Source organism: Pimephales promelas, chromosome 17 (genome assembly GCF_988280905.1).
Source record: "Pimephales promelas chromosome 17, fPimPro1.hap1.1, whole genome shotgun sequence".
Lineage (NCBI taxonomy): Eukaryota > Metazoa > Chordata > Actinopteri > Cypriniformes > Leuciscidae > Pimephales > Pimephales promelas.
The window spans coordinates 961,349-983,109 of NC_142785.1; the positions used below are offsets into that span (position 1 = coordinate 961,349).

At 35.0% G+C, this 21,761-nt stretch overlaps 1 protein-coding gene across 4 annotated transcripts in view; it reads right to left on the reverse strand.

The window, feature by feature from the left end:
* Positions 1-1,023: 1,023 nt before the first annotated feature.
* LOC120464269 (uncharacterized) overlaps positions 1,024-21,761 on the reverse strand; it is a 74,873-nt gene continuing 54,135 nt past the window's right edge. For all 4 annotated transcript variants that reach the window (XM_089121744.1, XM_089121743.1, XM_089121745.1 and 1 more), the window contains 14 exons: positions 20,178-20,397; positions 18,899-19,076; positions 17,447-17,573; positions 16,769-16,849; positions 16,514-16,696; positions 14,286-14,548; positions 12,653-12,798; positions 11,079-11,163; positions 9,515-9,626; positions 7,185-7,301; positions 6,023-6,223; positions 5,265-5,346; positions 3,273-3,619; positions 1,024-1,795 (listed from right to left, as the gene is read on the reverse strand). In XM_089121744.1, coding sequence (XP_088977870.1) covers positions 1,557-1,795; positions 3,273-3,619; positions 5,265-5,346; positions 6,023-6,223; positions 7,185-7,301; positions 9,515-9,626; positions 11,079-11,163; positions 12,653-12,798; positions 14,286-14,548; positions 16,514-16,696; positions 16,769-16,849; positions 17,447-17,573; positions 18,899-19,076; positions 20,178-20,397 — 2,381 coding nt within the window. In that variant the 3' untranslated portion in view covers positions 1,024-1,556. The remainder of the gene's footprint in view (positions 1,796-3,272; positions 3,620-5,264; positions 5,347-6,022; positions 6,224-7,184; positions 7,302-9,514; positions 9,627-11,078; positions 11,164-12,652; positions 12,799-14,285; positions 14,549-16,513; positions 16,697-16,768; positions 16,850-17,446; positions 17,574-18,898; positions 19,077-20,177; positions 20,398-21,761) is intronic.

Genomic DNA, 21,761 nt, shown 5'->3' on the forward strand with positions numbered 1-21,761 from the left:
TTTACCGTTATTAGTAGCATATGAGCATATTTTAGTTGCATTTTAATGTTTATTCGTTGTAATAAGATTGAGCTCATTGTTCCTGTATTAAATTATGACATAGTTTAATTAATACGTTTTTCGCTAGCTGTGATTTTTGAAACACGTAACTCAGTCAGTCTCCTCTGATAACAGATCACTGTACACTGTAATGTGGACTCGTGTATTTTCTGTAAATCTGCTTTGAATGATGTGTGTTGTGAAAAGTGCTATACAAATAATTGTGAAATGAATTGATGACAGAAAATGTAAATGCATTTTTTTTTTTTTTGCTTTTTAGGGCTAATCTAAAAATTCCCAGCGACTTCCCAAATCACTCATTTATGGAAGCTTGTTTCTGCCACTGAATAAAAAAATAATAATAATTGCGACTTTTTATCTCGCAATTGCGTGTTATAAAGTCAGAATTGCGTGATATAAAGTTGCAATTGCGAGATATAAAGTCAGAATTGCGAGATAAAGGACAGCTTGCTTCCGCCACAGAATGAAAAATAAAAAAGGTAATTGCGACTTTTTTTCTCACAATTGCGAGTTTATCTCTCGCAATTCTGACTTTATAACACATAATTGCGAGTTTATATGTCGAAATTCTAAATCTTTTCTCAGAATTGTGAGATATAAACTCACAATTGTGAGCTATCATGTAAGCTATTTTAAGGGGAAAGAAAAAAGACTAACTCGCAATTCTGTCTTTATAACACGCAATTGCTACTTTATATCATGCAATTCTGACTTTATATTTTGCAATTCTGAGAAATAAATTCAGAATTGCGAGATGTAAACTTGCAATTGTGAGAAAAAAAGTCAGAATTTTGAGATAAAAAGTCACTTTTACCTTTTTTTATTTTTCATTCTGTGGCGGAAACAAGCTTCCATATATCATTGGATTATTTTTATGGTGACAAAATAAAACCAAAATATAACCATTAAGAATTATATTATTTGACTCTCAAATGTGAACCATATGCTAACGTTAGGGGAACGTTTTGTGACCGAATTCACTTTATTTCCAACATTACATCAGCGTTTTATAACGATGACATCCGATGATGTAAACCCTGTATAACTTCATATAACATGACTATAGTTATAAACATATGTATATATGTAGCTTTATTTTATTTTTTACATGTTTTTGTGCTTTATAGTTATCCTCCATGTTGTTATAATTAACACATCACTTTTTGTAGTTTGTTCTGGTTATTTTTCCTACAGTTTTATCTATGGTTTGTATGCAATGCCACATTTGTCCTTAATTAAACACCAAACGGTTTCCTTTCCATCCATAAAGACTTTCATCCAATGAATCCATTCAGACCTCTCTTTTTCAGAACATTTAACTCATTTACTGAATTAATCAAACAGGGAAGTTACACTTTTATAAACATGTTCTTCAAGACGTGATCAAATGCAATTGAACGGAGCAAAATGTGTAATCTCATATAATCCCAGTACAAACATTAGTAGTCAAACACAAGAATACAAACACAGACTCTAAAACCTGAGGGTAAAAGCGGCTACACGAATAAGAAGAGCTCCAGAGACTTGGAGTGCAGATGCTGAGCGAGGTTCTTGATGCGACAGAGGCGCACGTGCCGAACATCTCCAGCGCCGTACACTCGATATATGTGGTATCGCTCTCTCTCCTTCAGCGCCAGGTCCAGCTCGTTCGCAGACATGTGTATGAAGTGCCGATCTCGCCGGACCGTCGTCTTCACCTCCACGAAGATCTCGCGCTCAGCTTCGCCTGCCGACCCTAGTGAGGAACACCCACATTCACTGAGTTTGACTCCAAACTAATATAACTATACTAAAACTAATATATTACATAGACTCATTACATGCAGAGTGAGATATTTCAAGCCTTTATTTGTTATAATTTTGATTAGATATGAAAACCTTTTCTCAATATTCTAATTTTGTATTTGGGGTTTTCATATAAGCCATAATCATCACAATTATAACAAATAAAGGCTTGAAATATCTCACTTTGCATGTAATGAGTCTATATAGTTTCACCTTTTAAGTTGAATTACTGAACTTTTGCACCATATTCTAATTTTTCCAGTTTCATTCCCCCTTTTTTTATTGAAGAATTGTTTTTATAATTTTACAACGTCAGAACCGTGGTACAGGCAGCACATACAATCATCCATCAACTGGTAATAAAGGGTCGAGTGAAGGTACTAGCAAAAAATAAATAAATAAAAATAAAACACAACACAAAAACAAGTGAAGAAAATTAAAGCATTCAACAGAAATTCTCAAGAAAATGTTCATTCCCTTTTTTAATAGTAAAATGCAAATATAGTTACAAAAAATACTTTAAATCTAAAAAGTAAAAATATTTATATTTTTATTTATATATTAATATTTATTTTTTTATATTTAAAAAATATCTTTAAATATATTAAAAGTATATGAGACCCTGCACCACAAAACCAGTCATAAGGGTACATTTTCTGAAATTGAGACGTGTACTGAACAGTAAGCTGAACAAATAAGCTATCCACTGATGTGTGGTTTGTTAGGATAGGACAATATTTGGACGAGATATGATGAACGTCTGAGATCTGAGAGTGCAAAACAATCGAAACATGAGTCAAACGATGTAAAGATTGTGCAGCATTCTCTCACAAAAATATATTTTTAGTATATTTACGGTAGGAAATTTTGCAAATATCTTCATGGAACATGATCTTTACTTTATACACCCATGATTTTTCATAATTTTGAATTTTGCACAAATACACATATATACGCATGGTTTTGTGATCCAGCATCATGCTTTACCTATTTTCACAACACAACTTTTAACACACTTTAAAATAATGGCACTTTATTATATTTTATAAAAAATATTTTTTTTAAATTTTTTTCAAAATATATTGAATTTTTTTTTTTTACGCTTTATTAAAAACATTTTTCAGGTATATTTTTAACTGTGCCGAAAATGATCATTGTAACAACGCATTGAAAGTATACCTTCAAAATCCATTATAGTATATAATGCTATTTTGTACAAAGTATAAATAAGTTAACTAATCATAACACTCTTTAAGTTTACTGGTAATTAGTGTGGCTGCAAGCATTCAGGTGACACTTTGAGGTTCATTAGTGAGCTAATAATGAACAATACTTCTACAGCTTTTTATTTAAATTTCAACGTTTACTGATACGTAATTAAAACCAAAGGTTGTGTTAGTTAACATCAAGTGTAGCCGGTGTATTACCAGGGAAGCTCAGCTTGAAGTCGCAGGCGCGCCCGCTCTCGCCCCTCTCGTTGAACCATGTGATCTCGCTGGGACCCGAGCGGCCGCCCGTCTCTCTCCAGTGCGTGAGGAAGGAGAAGACGAGCTGCTCTCCCCACTGCCCGATGCTGGCCGAGTCCTCCTGGTCCGCGGGGAGCACCAGCGTCTGAGGAATCGAGCAGTCCAGCGCCAGATCCTCCAGGACGTCCTCGGGACTCATGGACTTGCTCCACACCGCGTTATCCAGCGTGATCGGCGGACGAGGCCGACTCTCAGCGCCTTGAAACCGGCTCAACACCATCTCTGGAGCCTGAGGAGCCGTCCGGCTTCTGGAGGAGGAACGTGTTCAAATGCGGTGAGAAGAAAGATTGATCCCTTAAACTCATCTTTGATGACCGAAATTACATATTTGAAATTTTTTTCCTTAACCCTTGTGCATCAATTAAAAAAAGTTACACATAGGTAAAAAGAGGACAAAAATGTCCATGTCAAAAAACTGTCATAAAAATGTGACGCTTTGGAGCACAGACTTAAGTTTGGTATCATTAAGACCCTTTGCAGATTATTGCTGAAGTAAAAAAAAAAAAAATAATAATAATAATAAAATCCCAAAAAAAGTTATATAGGTATAAGTTTATAAAAATTATTTATAAAAAATATTTTATATAAAATATATATTTTATAAATCAGGTTGAACTCAAAACTGCAATAAAATCAAAGTCATGAATCTAAAAATAGGTTGTGTTCCAAATTTGAGGATGATATCTCAAAAAATGAGCTTTGGGTAACAGTTTGTTTGGGTGTAGTAACATATTTTCCCCATTGGGTGGCAGCAAAACCCCACTGGAGCTCACAGTGATTGGATTTGAATTTGCAGTTTTTCTCTCTCAGTATATTTTCTCTCACACACACATATTTTTTTATAACACACATACTAACCACACTCTGACATCCATACCAACACACCCACACAAATATTGTTGCATAATTTATCCAGTTGGCTCTATAATATGCCGAACCAGAAAACAGGGATAAAGCGATATTTGTTTTAAAGGCCAAACTTAAAAAAAATGGCACCATCTGATAAAAATAAATAGTAAAAAATAACATTTTGAAGCCTTGCCATCAGAATGAAAGCCTCTTAACAAAGATTGCATAATTTTATAGTTAACTGAACCGGGGATTAAAAATGGCAGTTTTAATGGGTTTCAATGGGGACATTTTTGTCCAAAAGGCGCTGAGAGGGAGTATTTTTTGTACCTAATGCAAAAAATATTTTTTTAAGAAAATTACGGTGAAATAGTAAAATTCCAATAAAAATACACACCTGTGCCAAGTTTTTTGCAGTTAGCTTTAACACAGGCAAAGTGATAAAAAAAACCAAAACAGAAAAGGACAAAAATGACCATAAGGATGCTAGTAAGGGTTAAACTATCTTGAATGTAACTCGACACCCTTGCCTCATTTAGTATGTACGGTTCTATGAATATGCAGATGAGCCCCGCCTCCACTCACTCACTCAGAGATCCACTGGTTGACGATCACACGTTGATCTGGTTGTTTGTGACGTCAGAAACACCAGAGATTTCAAAGCGTGGTTTTGAGACTTACTGTCGACTTATGAATTTACACATGGTGTGTGTTAAAGCGTATTAAACACACATAAAAGCTGGATTTTCACCACAGGGGGACTTAATATTAATATTATAATATTAATTATTAATATTAATATTATACACAATATGTGTTTTACTAAATAATTTGGACTCTAAAATTGCTTGAAAATCAAAGACAAATGTGTAAACAAGTTGTGTTCCAATTTTTTTTTCTTTTAAATGAGCCGCTAAAAGCTTTTAATGTTTCGTTTTCACGGTAACGCAACGTCTAACTTCAAAACGGGATGAATTTTGACTGTTCAAGCTTTCGATTGATGCTTTTAGTCGAGCTTTATGCATGAAACACAGGAACACGTACTGCGGATCCGCTGCGGCGCTGCTTTCGTCCGCTGGAGCTTCATCGCCTCCGTTCTGACGACTGACATCCTCTTCTCCTTCCTCTGTGTGAACAAAAACAAGTTCAAAACAGCGATTCACAAACTTTTAGCTAAAATAGTTTCTTTTAGTCGACATAAAACAGAAGTTGCCCCGCTCTTTTACTCTCTATTGTGTCGTATATCGAGTGAAACGCTTCTAGAACGAGAACACATGTGGGCGGGGCTTGATTGTGTCTGTGGAGTTGATTGGATTGCTATTGGCTGATCTCATGTGAGTGACAGGTTAAAGCCCCGCCCACATAATCAGAGAAGAGATGCTGGAGAAGAACTGATTCTGATTCAGGATTATTAACACAATAATGAAGTGCACAGATAAATCATTTTGACGCCAGATTGGCTCGTGATTGGACAGTATTTCATTTCATTTGGTGTTGAAAATGGAAACGTCTTTAGACATGGAAAGTCAATTTAACAATCGATTCAACTCAAAAATCAAACAGGATTTTTTCCCTAGTTCCAAATTTGAGCTTGATATCTCAGTAAACGAGCGTTCAGTGAGATGTTGTTCGGCTGCAGTACCGAACGCCTCCACTAGAGGAAACCTGTCTCACGGTCAGCGGAGGAGCACTACTGTTTAAGACCATTTAACCTTTTTGTGTGTGTGTTTTTACACAGCAACTCCCAAAATCTTTACCAAGTTACCAATACGATGACCTAAAACATGTTTGAGTCAGTAGACCTGAGGGCTGTGGGACGGTGCTGCTCGCTCTGGGGGCCTGATGGTGTTGGTGTGGGGCTCTGGGATCTCCATGCGCTGGAGGTTCTGCGGTCCGCTGATGGACACCGGTGTTGGACGCGCTCCTCTCGTCTCGGGACTGAGCTGGAGGAGCAGGAGGAGGCCACATCTTCATCACCTCCTCCAAAGCCTGGCTGCCTGAACCTGCAAAACACACACACATGCGTTACGAGCTCGTCCGCTGGTACCACTGCAAACACACAAGAACAAGCGGGGTCTAAGGTCACATGATTTACTGATCTAAAAAAAAAAATAATGCATTTTTCTTGTTTACTCTGTTTATGGTATTAGTGGCACTGTGGGAGGGAGGTTTGGGGTGTGACATAGGGTTGTGATATGGAAGAATTTTTCAATTTGTATTTTGTATTGTTTATCCCCCTTTTTTTTTTTTTTTTGAAGAAAAGAAAAAAAACCCAATAAATACAATGTTCAAAAAAAAAATAATAATAATAATAAATAGTGCTATCATTTAAACACGCTATTAATGGCGTTAGCGCAAACCCATTTTAACGGCGTCAATTTTTTTATCGCGAGATTAACGTTCTTTTTGGGCTAGCAAACTTTGTAGTTTTTTTTACATGCTGTTACAACAACTAGTAACGTTAGAAAAACTACAACACCACTCCGGATCTAGCTAGACCGGAAACAAAACAACAGGCGCCACACACACTTGTTTGGGCTAGCGAGACCGCCAAATAGTAGTAGGCTAACGTTAGGTGTTGAGTGGATGGCGAGCGCGAGACGCAGAAATTGATGCCAATAAGATTCTGAAGGGAAAGATTACTTTTAAAAAGTTAACATGAATTCGCGAACTCGCGTGAAAGCACCAAAATAAAATAATTCGCGCCAGACGCTCAATTTGCGCGAAATGAATGACAAAAATTTAAAAAAGCATTAAAATGAGAAAAATAATCAAGGGACATTTAGAGGAGATAAAATCTATGCGATTGCGAGTAACTATGACGTTAATGCGATTAATCGCGATTAAATATTTGAATCGTTTGACAGCACTAAAAATAAACTTACGAAACATCAATAAACACTAAAATTTGTCAACTCAAAATCTCAAATCTCAAAGTGGCTCCTCTCCTCTCCTGGTCTTTACCTGAACTCTGTACGCCGGCTTTACTGAGCGAAGCTTTGGGCGGCCAGCAAACCAGACGATCCTCCTTATTCAGATCCGCCGGCGTTTGTTCCTCCTCCATGACTTCTGATGGACGAACTGCAAACACACACCACAGATCAACACTGATCTCGCCTCACAAAACCGGCCGTATTACAGGGGAAACTCGGAAAATGAGAATATGGTGCAAAAGTTCAATAGTAATTCATAACTAATATATTATATAGACTCATTACATGCAAAGTGAGATATTTCAAGCCTTTATTTGTTATAATGTTGATGATTATGCTTTTCACAATATTCTAAGCTTCATATCTGTAAGCCATAATCAGCAAAAGGCTTGAAATATCTCACTTTGCATGTAATGAGTCTATATAAGATATTAGTTTCACCTTTTAAGTTGAATTACTGAAGTAAACGAACTTTTGAAATAAACGAAATTTTCAAATTTTTCGAGTGTCCCCTGTAAATATCAATTTTAAAGCACAAAATTATGCGTCCGTACAGCTGTGGCTGGATCTAAAATATAAAATTTTTCAATTTTAATTGATTATATTTACGCTGTATTTATAATCCATTTATTGACGTTTTGAGCGTAGAGCTGAAAATTACACTGCCGACTTTAACGCTTCAGAGCGACAGACTGAAGTTGATCTCTTTTCAAGGATGACACTCGGAAGATTATTGCTGAAGTGACATTAAAGTTCAAAATGAAAAAATTATTTTCAATTATTTTAATTATTCTTAATTATTCAACTATTCTCAATTTTGTAATGAAATATATATATTTTCAAAAACACGTTGCACGATAAATCAGCCACCTGATATGGTGTTTTATATAATGTGTTTTTGAAAAAATAATTGCTAACACTTTACAATAAGGTCCGTTAGTTAACATTAGTTACACGTAACTACATTAGTTAATATGAACTGCACATATACAGCATTTATTGATCTTTGTTAATGTTAATTTCAACATTTACTAATATTTTATTGAAATCTTGTTAACATTAGTTAACGCACCGTGAACTAACATGAACAAACAATGAACAGCTGTATTTTTCTTAACTAACGTTAACAAAGATGAACAAATACAGTAACAAATGTATTGCTCATGGTTAGTTCATGTTAGTAAATACATTAACTAATGTTAACTAATGAACCTTATTGTAAAGTGTTACCAAATAATTTCATAATAAAATTGAAAATAGTATTTTAGTTCATCAGACCGTATATGATAATTTGTTATGTTATCGTTTTATCATCACATGTTAATATTTGTTATTGTAGCCTGATAAAAATATCGTATCGTATATTATGTTATCGTAAGGCCTGATAAAAATATTTGGCAGATATATTAAAGCCGATAAATAAATAATTATTTCCTTTTTTGTTTGCAATTTGGACGTTTGTTTTTGTAATCAGGCTCTCAAAAATGATATTAAAATTTGGATTTAGATTTATCGGCCAATATATCGGTTATCGGCTTTCAAATATAAAGGGTTATCGGTATCGGCCAAAATGTTCATACCGGTGAATGTTTATGTTAAATGTTTATATTGCAAAAGATGAATTGTGGTAGAAACATTATTATGCTAAAATAATAATGTCTGTGTACAATTCAGTTGTTCATTTTCAACTTTAATATTACAATAATGTACCAGCTGACAGAGTTCCTGTATAGTTTAATGAATTAGATTTTTTTGATTGATATATCCAAACGAATCAATATTGAATCAAAACGCAATCGTGAATTCGAGGTTGCTTCTGCGCACAAACAAACAAAAATAATCTTGTTTATGTTTGAATTAAGATTATTTTTCTGACCGCATTAGCAGATAATTTAAGCATCAGCTCACTTAGTTTTGATTAATTCCACTGGAAAACAGGACCTAAAACAGGTCATCTAGTAAATGCATCTTGATTTAAGAATTTCTAGATATTTGGACTGGAAACATTTTTTGCAGTGTGGCCAAATTAACCTCCTCAATTATTACAAATGACTAGAGGTCAGCAGGTAATGCCAATCCCGTGTGAATAGGGCTTAATTAGCTGAAAGACTTTGTAATATTGATTGAATATTGAATGAAACTGCACATGTGATGTGAACCCGAGCGGTGAGAAGTGTGTCAGTGCGCAGGCCTGGTTATTAATGCGACTCTCTCGCTCTCTCTCTCCTCTCGCCCGGCAACAGCTGCGCTTTCATCTCTGACAAACACACATTAGCATACGCGCACTGTGCGCGAGGAGTGATGAAACGAGGGCGGATCGACACAGCTGTGAGTTCCTGGATGCTCGGAGGATCTGATTACCTTCGGTTCGCGCTTCCACCGCTGGCGGCGCCGGGACGTCCCACGGCTCCTCGGCCTCGGGCAGTTCTTGAGCGTTTTCCCGGTCCAGAAGCCTCTTTAAATCCGCTCGGTCCTGGGTCACATGATTAACAAGATTCATGTGAGGGATGTCAATCAAGAAGACATTTTAAGCAAAATAATTACAAGATACGCCAATTACTTGATCGTAGTTAATCACAATCGAGATTCATTTAATTCAATAATATATATAATTTATATAAATAATAACAGTCATATTTACATATATATATACACAAACACACATATAGATATATATACAGTAACAAAAATATTGAAAAAATACATGAAAGTATATATAACAAAATTAGACATACATATAAATAAAAAAATATATATATAAATAAATTAAGTAGTTTGGAATTAGTGATTATTATCTATTAGAAAAATAGCAAACTAATTTACTGCTTATTGATGCTAATTAAAACATTTGTAAACCAAATCGGGATGAAACATGCAGACAAAGCATTATTATATAGAAAAAATTATCTTATATATTTTAGAAAATTAAATCGTACACTCGTGTATTTAAGGTGTAAAGAATGTGGGTTATTATTTTTATTTTAGCATCACTGAGGCACTATTATAGTTTTTGTTAATATATTGATTTCTATTTTTGTAGTTTTTGTCATTTTTTTAAATGTCTTTTTAAATAGTTATTATCATATTAAAACTATTATTACACTTATTATAAGTTTTAGTTTTTAGATTTTAGTGCTTAAAATAAAACAAACAAAAATTAGAAATGTTGTTTTAAAAAAACAATTTTAGTACATTTAATATTTAGTATTTATGTCATTATTTAAATACATTTTTTTTTAAATACATTTCCATTTAATATTTATTTTATTTCAAGGAATAAATGTTTTACGGTTTTAGTTCATGATAATAGCCTGCACCACATGACATACCTAAAGACCAAATATGAATATATGAAATTAACACAAAGAGTGTAATTGGTACATATGTGAATAAAAACAAGAGCCATGTTACATTAATTGAAATAAATGTTGCCGATCTCTGCTGAAGAAACTTTAATATTTTATAAAAGGTCAAAAATGTAACTTTATTAAATGTATGTATGGCTACATTAATTTTAACATACTATTCTGGATTGAATAAATGCTGTAGTTTCTGCGAGTCCATATCACTCCAGGTGAGAGGAAACCCTCGTCTTTATCCCACAGTGTTCTCGCCTTTCACTTTAGATGCAGCATTTAGTGTTTTTCAAGCCATAAATTTAGCTTTCAGCTCTCAACCACTCAATCCGGCTTTTGAAAACAAGGGCGGCGTGACCTTGGAGGAATACAGCTGGCTTCAGTGTGTGTGTGTGTGTGGGGCCTGCAGGCTCGTTTTAATCACGATCCGACTCGGATTTAAACTCTATACTCCCAGGGAAAGCAAGAACTGATAAGAATGTAAAAAATGTACCTTGAAATGCAATGTAAGTTGGATAAAAGCGTCTGCAAATGCATAAATATCAATATAAATATCAAATATGACTCACGTTTATGGCTGTAACAAGGCCCTGGAGGAAGCGCTCCAGCTCTTTGGCAAACGGCTTCTCAGTGGTGAACAATTTCACCAGCTCTCTGCAAAATAACATAAACACACACACGAGGATTAGGGATGCACGATATATCGGCCACCATATCGGTACCAGACGATATACAGCTGAAACTAATATATTATATAGACTCATTACATGTAAAGTGAGATATTTCAAGCCTTTATTTGATATAATTACATTTACTTACAGTTTATGGAAACCCCAAATAAAGGTGTTCATGTCTGTAATCCATAATCATTAACATTATAACAAATAAAGGCTTGAAATATCTCACTTTGCATGTAATGAGTCTATATAATATATTAGTTTCACCTTTTAAGTTAATGAACTTTTGCACCATATTCTCATTTTTCTAGTTTCACCTGTATATTCATTTTTATTGTTATCGTTATCGGCCTGATTAGAAAATTTGGCCGATATATTAACCCTTGTGCTGCATTAGATTTTTAACACCGTTGAGTGCATTAAGGACCAAAAATGGCCACATATTAAACATTGCCTAAAATATTATATATTATTATTATTTTCCACTTTTACCAAGTTAAATCTTTTAACCAGCATCAGTCCTCATCATAACTACCAAAAATGTATTCAATTTCAGGATTTTAACCCTTTAATTACCAGTTTTGTTTGCGAAACCATCGATTTGTATAAGAGGAAAAAACACAAAAATTCAATTATTTTCAATAAACTAAATGCAAAGAGAAAACTTTAGATTTGGATTATCACAGTCCCACTTTGCAAAAAATCCCACTTAGCGCGTTAGAGACCAAAAATGGCCACCTATTAAACATTGCCTATTGCCTAAAATAAGGTGCATTTCCACCCATAGGGAATAAATATGTAGTGACGTCATCTGGTGGAATACACTATATAATGCAAATATAATGCTTTTGCTTCAAAATGAAAGGATGTTTGTGCAAAAATCATGTTTCATGTATTACTGATTTAAACAACGTTTTAATGGGTTTCAATGGGCCATTTTTGGTCTTTATGGTGCTGAGTGTTACTATTTGATCTACACAGTGTGTGTTATACATATTTTGCAAAATGGGATCACATTTTTTACATGTATCCAAAAAGTCACAATTTTGCCAAATTTCATACCATTTGCATTAAAACAGCCAAAATGGTCAAAGAAATTAAACTGCAAAAGACCAAAAATGTCCCTAATGCAGCATAAGGGTTAAAGCCGATAAATAATGCATTATTTCCATCAGTACATGATGGTTTTGAATTGCTTGAAATATAATTGGAATCAGTTCAAAAAAGGAAAATACACTTGACATATAGTCATAGCGGCTACGTAACATTATCATGAGAACATCATTATAGTTGTGTGATTGGGACATGATGAGACTTTTGTTTATGTAATCAGGCTCTCAGAAATTATATAAAGATTTGGATTTAGATTTATCAGTTATTGGCTTTCAGATATAAAGAGTTATCGGCATCGGTCCCTCATGAGGATTGAGAGCATGACGTGCTGAAACCACAGGGAGGCGCTGTACCTGCAGATGTCCAGTCGCGCTGAGAGATGATCCTTGTGGATGTACAGCTCTTTTTTGTCTTTCAGGAGACATATAATATCCTCGCTCTCGAAGATCGGGTCTTCGTCCGGCACCTCGAGCCGATAATGATTATACAGCTTCCCGACCTGCACAAACACACACGCTTCAGTTCCTGTCGCTCTCTAGAAGAGGCTGAGACGACCAAAACTACAGTAGTCGTTTAATTGGAAAAATAAAACTAAAAAAAGTGGCGAAATCACGCCGGCTGTGACGGAAATTCAGTCGCCATTCATTTATCGACCTCAAAATATGGCTAATATCCCCTGAAACATGTAAATAGCAGAGCCGTTCGCTCTAATGTTAATCTAGGCAAATGTGTGGTTTTATTAAGCGCATATCTTAGTGTGTGTGTGTGTGGAGAGTGTGTTCAGTGCATTATTACAAGCAACATCACTTGAGTTTAACTTAAAGGAGTAGTTCACTTTTCAAAAAACTTTTGCTGATAATTTACTCGCCCCCGTGTCATCCAAGATGTCCATGTCTTTCTTTCTTCAGTCGAAAAGAAATTAAGGTTTTTGATGAAAACATTCCAGGATTTTCTCCATATAATGGACTTCAATGGGGTCCAAACGGTTCAAGGTCCAAAAGACAGTTTCAGTGCAAACTACAAACTGTTCAAAGGGCTTTAAACGACTCCAGACGATGAATAAGGGTCTTATCAAGCGAAACGATCGCTCATTTAATAAATAAATAACAAAGTTTAAGTTTTATAAGCACAAATGCTCGCCTTGCTCTGTTCTGTGTGACTCTCCTGTTCGAACTCGTTCATCAAAATGAACAAATTTCGAGTTGTGACTTGAAGGGTCCTCCTTGATAAGACTCTTATTCATCGTCTGGAATCGTTTAAAGCCCTTTGAACAGTTTGTAGTTTGCACTGAAACTGTCTTTTGGACCTTGAACCGTTTGGACCCCATTGAAGTCCATTATATGGAGAAAATCCTGGAATGTTTTCATCAAAAACCTTAATTTCTTTTCGACTGAAGAAAGAAAGACATGGACATCTTGGATGACACGGGGGTGAGTAAATTATCAGCAAAAGTTTTTAAAAAGTGAACCCCTTTAATGTACTAACCAGAACACAGAGTCAAACCAAACATAATTCACATACCGGATATGATTTTTGATATTGTATATTGACATTTATATAGTAAGGAGAGCAAAATAAAGTAAACTGTGACATATTACACCCAAATATTCTTCAAATTGACACAAATTTGGGAGCAAAAGTGATTCCTCCAGTTTGAGCTGATGATGTTTTGCTGAAGTGTGTTTTCTGCTCTTTTTACACACACGCACTGAACAACATGAAGCATTGCTTGGTCACTGGTTGAGCTAAACTGGTATTATCTAATTGTGTAATTTAACAGATATTCAACATAATTCATGTGTGAGAGTCCAACAGAAGGACGGACAAAACCAGTCACATATCAAACACTGAGTTCTGCTCATGTTTATAAACTAGAGCCAATAAACTGATAATGTGCTGAATAAATGCTGGTTTGACTACGTGTAGGCAATAAAAGGCGCATTATCATGATTTATGGCTTATTAATATAAACGTGAGTAACCACACCTGTCCGAAACTCAGCGAGCTGATGCGTTTGGCAATCCCAGAATCCTTCAGTTCACTGTACACGTCTTCAAAGTCCGGATGGTGGAAGATGAACCTCTGGATGTACGGGACGAGCTGTCGGACCAGAGCCTGCAGTGCGGGACACGGCCGGTACAGCTCGGTCTGCGCTTCGGTGGTCACGCAGCGGGAGAGTTTCTGTACGCCGCAGATCTGCAGGAACAGATCCCGATCGCGCTCGCTGAACAGCTCCTTCTCCGGCTTTCCTGCGGACGAGAGGACCAGAGCACTAACGTCACCACCCAGGACATTCACCACACAGCTAAAACACAGCCGAACGTAACGCCCCCCAAATACAGCTTGTTTATAAGTCAGTTTTAATCTGCGTGTGTGCGTTGATAAGTGGACAGCATTGCTGAGTATTTCCTCCTTAAAACTGCAGTGAACCAAAGACAGTCTCAAAAACACGCTTTGAAATCGCTGACGTCACAAACCACCTTGTAACCAATCAGATCAACGTGTGATCGTCAACCAGTGGATGAGGCGAGGGTGTCGAGTTACATTCAAGGCATCGAGAATCGAATCGAGAGAAAAACATTTATATATGTAATTTTGGTGATCAGAGATGAGTTTTAAGGGATAAAACATTTAAATATTAACATTTCTCGAGCATCAGATCCTCATATTAGAGTGATTTCTGAAGGGTCATGTGACACTGAAGACTGGAGTAATGATGCTTTCATCACAGGAATAAATTATACTTTAAAATATATTAAAATAGAAAACAGCTGATTTAAATTGTACTAATATTTTAAAATTGTACCGTTTTTTGTATTTTTAACCAAATAAATGCAGACTTGGTGAAAATAAGAGACTTCTCTTAGCGACCCCAATCGACTCTTACTTAATAAAAAAAAAGGTTCCCTTCATCTGAGTGGAATAAGATTTTGTGACTTTTCATACATTATATATCTATACACACACACACACAAAAACTGGGCTTGATTGGGTTATTCTGAAGGTATGTTAAAAAAAAAATGTTTACACTTCTGGTCTTCGGGGTCAATATGACCCCACATTGAAATGAATGGAAAATGTGAAAAAAACTAAATATATTTTCATCATGTGTCAAAAAAACCAGCATAAATCTGAAATTTTTTACACAGAAATGAAGGCCTAGTACTAGAGCATAAATGCAACGTATCATAAAAAAATAACATTTCATATGCTAATGCTAAAGCTAATGGTGTAGTTGAGGAATTGTGTGGTATATGGATACAAAACTACTTTATATCTCAAAAAAACACAGCATTAATGAATAGATGAGAAGTAAACAAAAAAATGATATATTATTTGTATGATCAAAAATGTCTATTTTTCGTATAATTAATCAATTGTTGGGGTCGTATAGACCCCGAAGCCCAGAAGGTTAAAAACAACAGAAATCTGACCGATCTCAATCTCAAATCTCAGTCTGCTGTGTGTAAAGCTGCTGGATTGGAGGTTTCTAGATCGCCTCTAAAGCCTAAATCTACACATGCTAATAGATAAAGTGCAATAAAAGAGCAGAACAGCTCAAAATGGAGCAGTGCATCAAACAACACTGGCTCTGCCTGCAGGCTCTCGGCTTTAAAGTCCAGTGGTTGTGTAAAAAAAGGCATATATGACATCGTAATATTGAAATATCGATCACACGCCCCTGAATTTAAACACAGTTTGAGGGATCAGCAAATACGGTACAAGTGAAACTCGAAAAATGAGAATATGGTGCAAAAGTTCATTTATGTCAGTAATTCAACTTAAAAGGTGAAACTAATATATTATATAGACTCATTACATGCAAAGTGAGATATTTCAAGCCTTTATTTGTTATAATTGCTTACAGATATTAAAGCCTTTTCACAATATTCTAATTTTGAATTTGGTGTTTTCATATCTGTAATCCATAATGATCAACAATTATAACAAATAAAGGCTTGAAATATCTCACTTTGCATGTTATGAGTCTATATAATATATTAAATTCATCTTTTAAGTTGAATTACTGAAATAAATGCACTTTTGGACGATATACTCATTTTTTTAAGTTCATGATGAAACGTCTGATTTAAAGCGCTGGTTTCCATCATCACTGACTTTGGGAAGCCTCTAAACACTGAGTAGCTCAACGGCTGATTTAGCATTGGCTCTCTGTGTACAAAGCAAGAGTCCTGCACAGTTGAGGCCTGTACCTGTCTCCGGCCTAGATCTGCTGGCGGCTCTCCTGGCGGCGGACGGCAGGTTCAGCAAACAAACCGAACCGTGCGATTTGAAGATCTTCTCCAAGTGTGCGCTGTCCGCGATCATGGGCTTGCGAGCTAGCGTGACCCATCCGCTAGTCTTGGTGGGGAAAACTCGTTTATGGGACACCATTTCTGTTGAGACATTAAGACAGATGAAGACGAGAGCAGAGCAGGGATTCAGCAGCTCGATAAACACACGCTCACCCTTCAGAGAGATGCAGTACGTGGAGTTCAGCGGCGCGTCCTGGTCCTGCTCTCCGTGGCCACCGACTTTACATTTATCAGCTTTTAGAAAGAGAGAGAGTTTCAAAATCATTTTATTACAAATTTTAAAACATTGCCCAGTCATTTAACACACTGTCAAACAAAAATCAGAACAGAAAAGGCAACATCATGCAAAACACAGGCTGTCATCAATAACCCCTTATTGCATCAAATCAAAGATCAAGATCATTCATGGCTTTAAAATATCGAAAATTCATTCAAATTCTAGATTTCACTGATTTGAAAACACTGCCTCTAAATCATAACTTGTTTCTTGTTCAATTTTATGTTTCCTGGTATTATAAATTGCCTACACACACACACACACACACACACACACACACACTCACTGAATTCTAAATTGTTCATAGAATTCTGAAATGTTGATTAATTAGAACAATTAATCAACATTTCAGAATTCTAAACTTACCTTTTTATTTTATTTATTTATTTATCTGCCTATTTTATGTACGGTGTGTATATGTATGATGATTGGAATACATTGAAATAATTGTCATGCCATTAAAACACATTTGAATTGAATTGAGAGACAGAGAAAGAGAGAGAGAGATCAGAAATGCCAGTTTAATGGCCAATTATGGCGAGTTCGACTGGTACCCAGTTTGGCGAAGATGACGGACACGTCCTGGACGACGTCTCCTGTGGCGAGCGGAGAGGACTCGCACACGGCCTCCAGCAGGGACACATACTGCTTCATCGAGGGGTTCTGCTCCACTCTCAGCGACTGCAATGACAATATACACTTTATATACACTATATATATGTTTTATATATATATATATATATATATATATATATATATATATATATATACGCAGATATAGAATAAACCTGTTTATTGTGTTCCAAATTCCTCGTTTTGTTTACATTTTTTCTGGTTTCTTTTTTCATTTTTTATTTTAATATAAACAAATTATGGATGTCTTAATCAACTGATTTTTTTATATGTAATAATTGATTCAAATTTGAAATCATAATAGAGCCCTATGTTTTCTTTTTTCCCAAATGTATTTAATGTAATAATTTGATACATTTTTTTAATACATTTATTATTTTTAAAAAAATGCATTTATTTTAAATAATTAAAAAAGTTTACAATTTAATCATTTATTAAACTAATTTTAAAAATAATAGGGCTTTATGAAATGTTGTATTTCCCCCAAATTTCTTGTTTAAATTTTGATTAAATTTTAATGATTTAATTAAATTTTAATAAACGATGTCTAGTGAATAGACTTTAAAAAGTTTACAATTTAATAATTTATTAAATTTAACAATAATAGTGTCCCATTATTTTTCCCCCAAATTCTATTTTTGAAGCAACAAATTAAACATATATTAATTTCTTTCATTTTTGGCTAAACAAAACAAAAATTCACTGTATAATTAATACAGTCATATTACTAAAAAATATTGCTTTAATGAACTTATTATTGTCATTATTACATTCTGCTGAATAATAGTAATATACGTCTGTCATAATTTCTTCAAGTTAAACTAAACTTTTATTTTGACAAGACTTTTGAGTTTCTGTGTGTATCACATTAAAGTGGTTTTGATTGACTCATCCAAAATTGCCACAAATTTATACAGTAAATTCCATTTTTACAACTGGATTCCACAACTATGTAAATATTTTCCACAATGCATTTACAGGTGAAACTCAAAAAACTAGAATATGGTGCAAAAGTTCATTTATTTCAGTAATTCAACTTAAAGGTGAAACTAATATATTATATAGGCTCATTACATGCAAAGTGAGATATTTCAAGCCTTTATGTTGATGATTATGGTTTACAGATTATAAAAAGCCCAAATTCAAAATTAGAATATTGTGAAAAGGTTTTCATAAACTGTAAGACATAATCATCAATAATTACACTGTTGTGATGTCTACAGTGATATCTACATTCACAATTTTAGGTTTTTAGGCATTTCATTTTAAATTTATTTAGACAAAACAGTGCAACATTTTAATATAGGCTATTTCTTACCCAGAACATGGCAATAATGTCGGGCTTATAGATGTTTATTACACCCTAAACAAACCTTGAACATGCTCTTCATGTCCTGCAACCCATTATAGAGCGGAGCCAAGACTCTGGGCTCCTGGACGCCGCTGTCGGGCCGCCGGATCAACTCCTTGTATCTCTGGAACATCCCCGTCGGATCCCACCAGCAAACCTCTTTAAGATGATAGAAGCGCCCCGAGCACCACTCGTCCGTCCTGCACCACATGAGGACACATTCACTTATAATGTTAATAAACTTCTTTGCACACAAAAAACAAATACAGTCAAACCAAAAATGATTCAGACCCGGTCATGTTGTGCTGAAGTGTGTTTTCTGTAATTGCTAATGCAACAACATTCGCATTGCTTGGTCACTGGTTGAGCTAAACTGGTATTATCTAATTGTGTAATTTAACAGATATTCAACATAATTCATGTGTGAGAGTCCAACAGAAGGACGGACAAAACCAGTCACATATCAAACACTGATCTGAGAACTGAGTTCTGCTCATATTTATAAACTAGAGCCAATAAACTGATAATGTTGAAAGTGTCTCAATAAATGTTGGTTTGACTGTAAAATATTATTTTCAAGCTTAATTCTGAGCCTCTTTTAATGTGCGGCTCCGTTAAGGCTTGTCAGTAAACGCTAACGTCATTGCATAGGAAACCGTTTTGAGTAAGTGTTTTATAAAACCGTCATTCGCAGACAAAGCGCGATGAAATCCTTCACTTTACAGTGGCAAAAGTTTCTTCATTACACTGAGGCTCGTTTACAAGACAATCAAACGCTCCGAACAAACATACTGACGCGATCCGGGACGCCTTAAAATAAACCATACGACTGAAAACTGAACACGCATCTGTATACTGTACGAGTGTAGACAGCGTCAGTCATTATAATGGCTTTTGACACAACGCTCACATCCAGTGTAGGCAAAAAGTCAGCCATTAAGCGTTTGAACGGCAGTGGGCGGAGCCTATTACTGCAGTGGGCGGAGTCTATTACTGCAGTGGGAGCCTATGGTGCGATGATGTGAAACTATTGGTTGAAGTCTTGCGGTTGAGCCGCTGTCGTCACTTGGACTATTTTAACGATGTCTTTAATAACTTTCTGGGCCGGCAAGTTTCAATTACAACAGAAGCCTATGGAGGAGTGATCCAGTGCTCAGATTTATCTTAATATCTTCATTAGTGTTCTGAAGATGAAGGAAAGTCTGACGGGGTTGAACAACACGAGGGAGAGTCAGTACTGACAGAGTTTACAGTTTTGGGTGAACTATCCCTTTGAAGAATATATATAGTTAGTATCTGACCTGTCGTACTCGATGAAGACGGCGGGCGAGTGCTGGAACAGGTCTCGGATCTGGGCGCTAGTGCACTCGGCGTACAGGTACTGGTACACTGCATGGATGTGACCCACAGTAGAGCTGAAGTCGGCTCCTTCGGGCTCGTCACACGGATCCTCGGACACCTTCGTGCACCAGCGCTTCAGATAGCCAATCATGTCCTCCACGTGCACACTGTGTCTCATTCCTGCACACACACACACACACACACACGTATACCTCAGCTGTAATAATATGCACCGGCTGGCATTGAAACATTTCTGATTATTATCAATGTTGAAAATAGCGCTGTGAAACGTATCGCGATTGATCACATCCAAAATAAAAGTTGTTTACATAATATATGTGTGTGTGTGCTGTGTATAATTATTTTCTATATATAAATACACACGCATGCATGTTGCATTTATTTAAGAAAAATGTGTTATTTATATATAATATAAATCATGATGTATAGATATATATACATGCAAATATTTCTTAAATATATACATAGAAAATAATTAACACACACACATATACACTACCGGTCAAAAGTTGTAGATCATTTATTGTTTTCAAAAGCAGTCTCTTTTGCTCACCAAGGCTGCATTTTTTTAAAACAAAAAAACAGTAAAATTGTGAAATAAATCACTCAAATATGAGGATGTTATGCTCAAAAAACATGTAGGATTATTATCAATGTTGAAAACTGTTTTTTTTTACATTTTTATTTCAGGATTCTTTGATGAATAGAAAGTTCAAAAAGAACAGGTTTTATCTGAAATGGAAAGCTTTTGTAACATTAAACACTACCCTTTAAAAAGTTTGGGGTCAGTAAGAAGTTTTATTTTATTTTTTGAGTTCATCAAGGATGAGTTACATTGATCAAAAGTGACAGTAAAGACATTTATAATTTTAAAAAAGATTCTATTTTGAATAAATGCTGTTTTTTGAACTTTCTATTCATCAAAGAATTTTTGAAAAAAAAAAATGTGCACAACTGTTTTCAACATTGAAAGTAATAATGAATGTTTTTTGAGCATAAAATCATAATAAAATCATGTTTTTTGAGCATATTAGAGTGATTTCTGAAGGAAATCATTTTAAATTGTCACAATATTTCACAATATCACAAAAAAAAATGCAGCCTTGCTGAGCAGAAGAGACTTCTTATGAAAACATTAAATGATCTAAAACTTTTGACAGGTAGTGTATTATGAAAACAACTTTTATTTTGGATGCGATTAATCACGATGTTCATTAGCGAGTTGAAAACCAGGATAAATTCAAATTTTTCAGGATTCTTTGATGAATATAAAGTTCAAAAGAACCGCATTTATTTGAAATATAACCTTTTGTAACATTTTAAATATCTTTACTTTTGATCATTTTAATGCACCCTCGCCAAATCAAAGTATTCGTTTCTTTAGAAGAAATTCATTTCTTTATTCATTTCTTTATTAAGTTGAATTACTGAAATAAATGAAGTTTTGCACCACATTCTAATTTTTCGAGTTTCACCTGTATATAAAAATTACAGACCCCAAAATTTTGAAAAATTGTGTACAT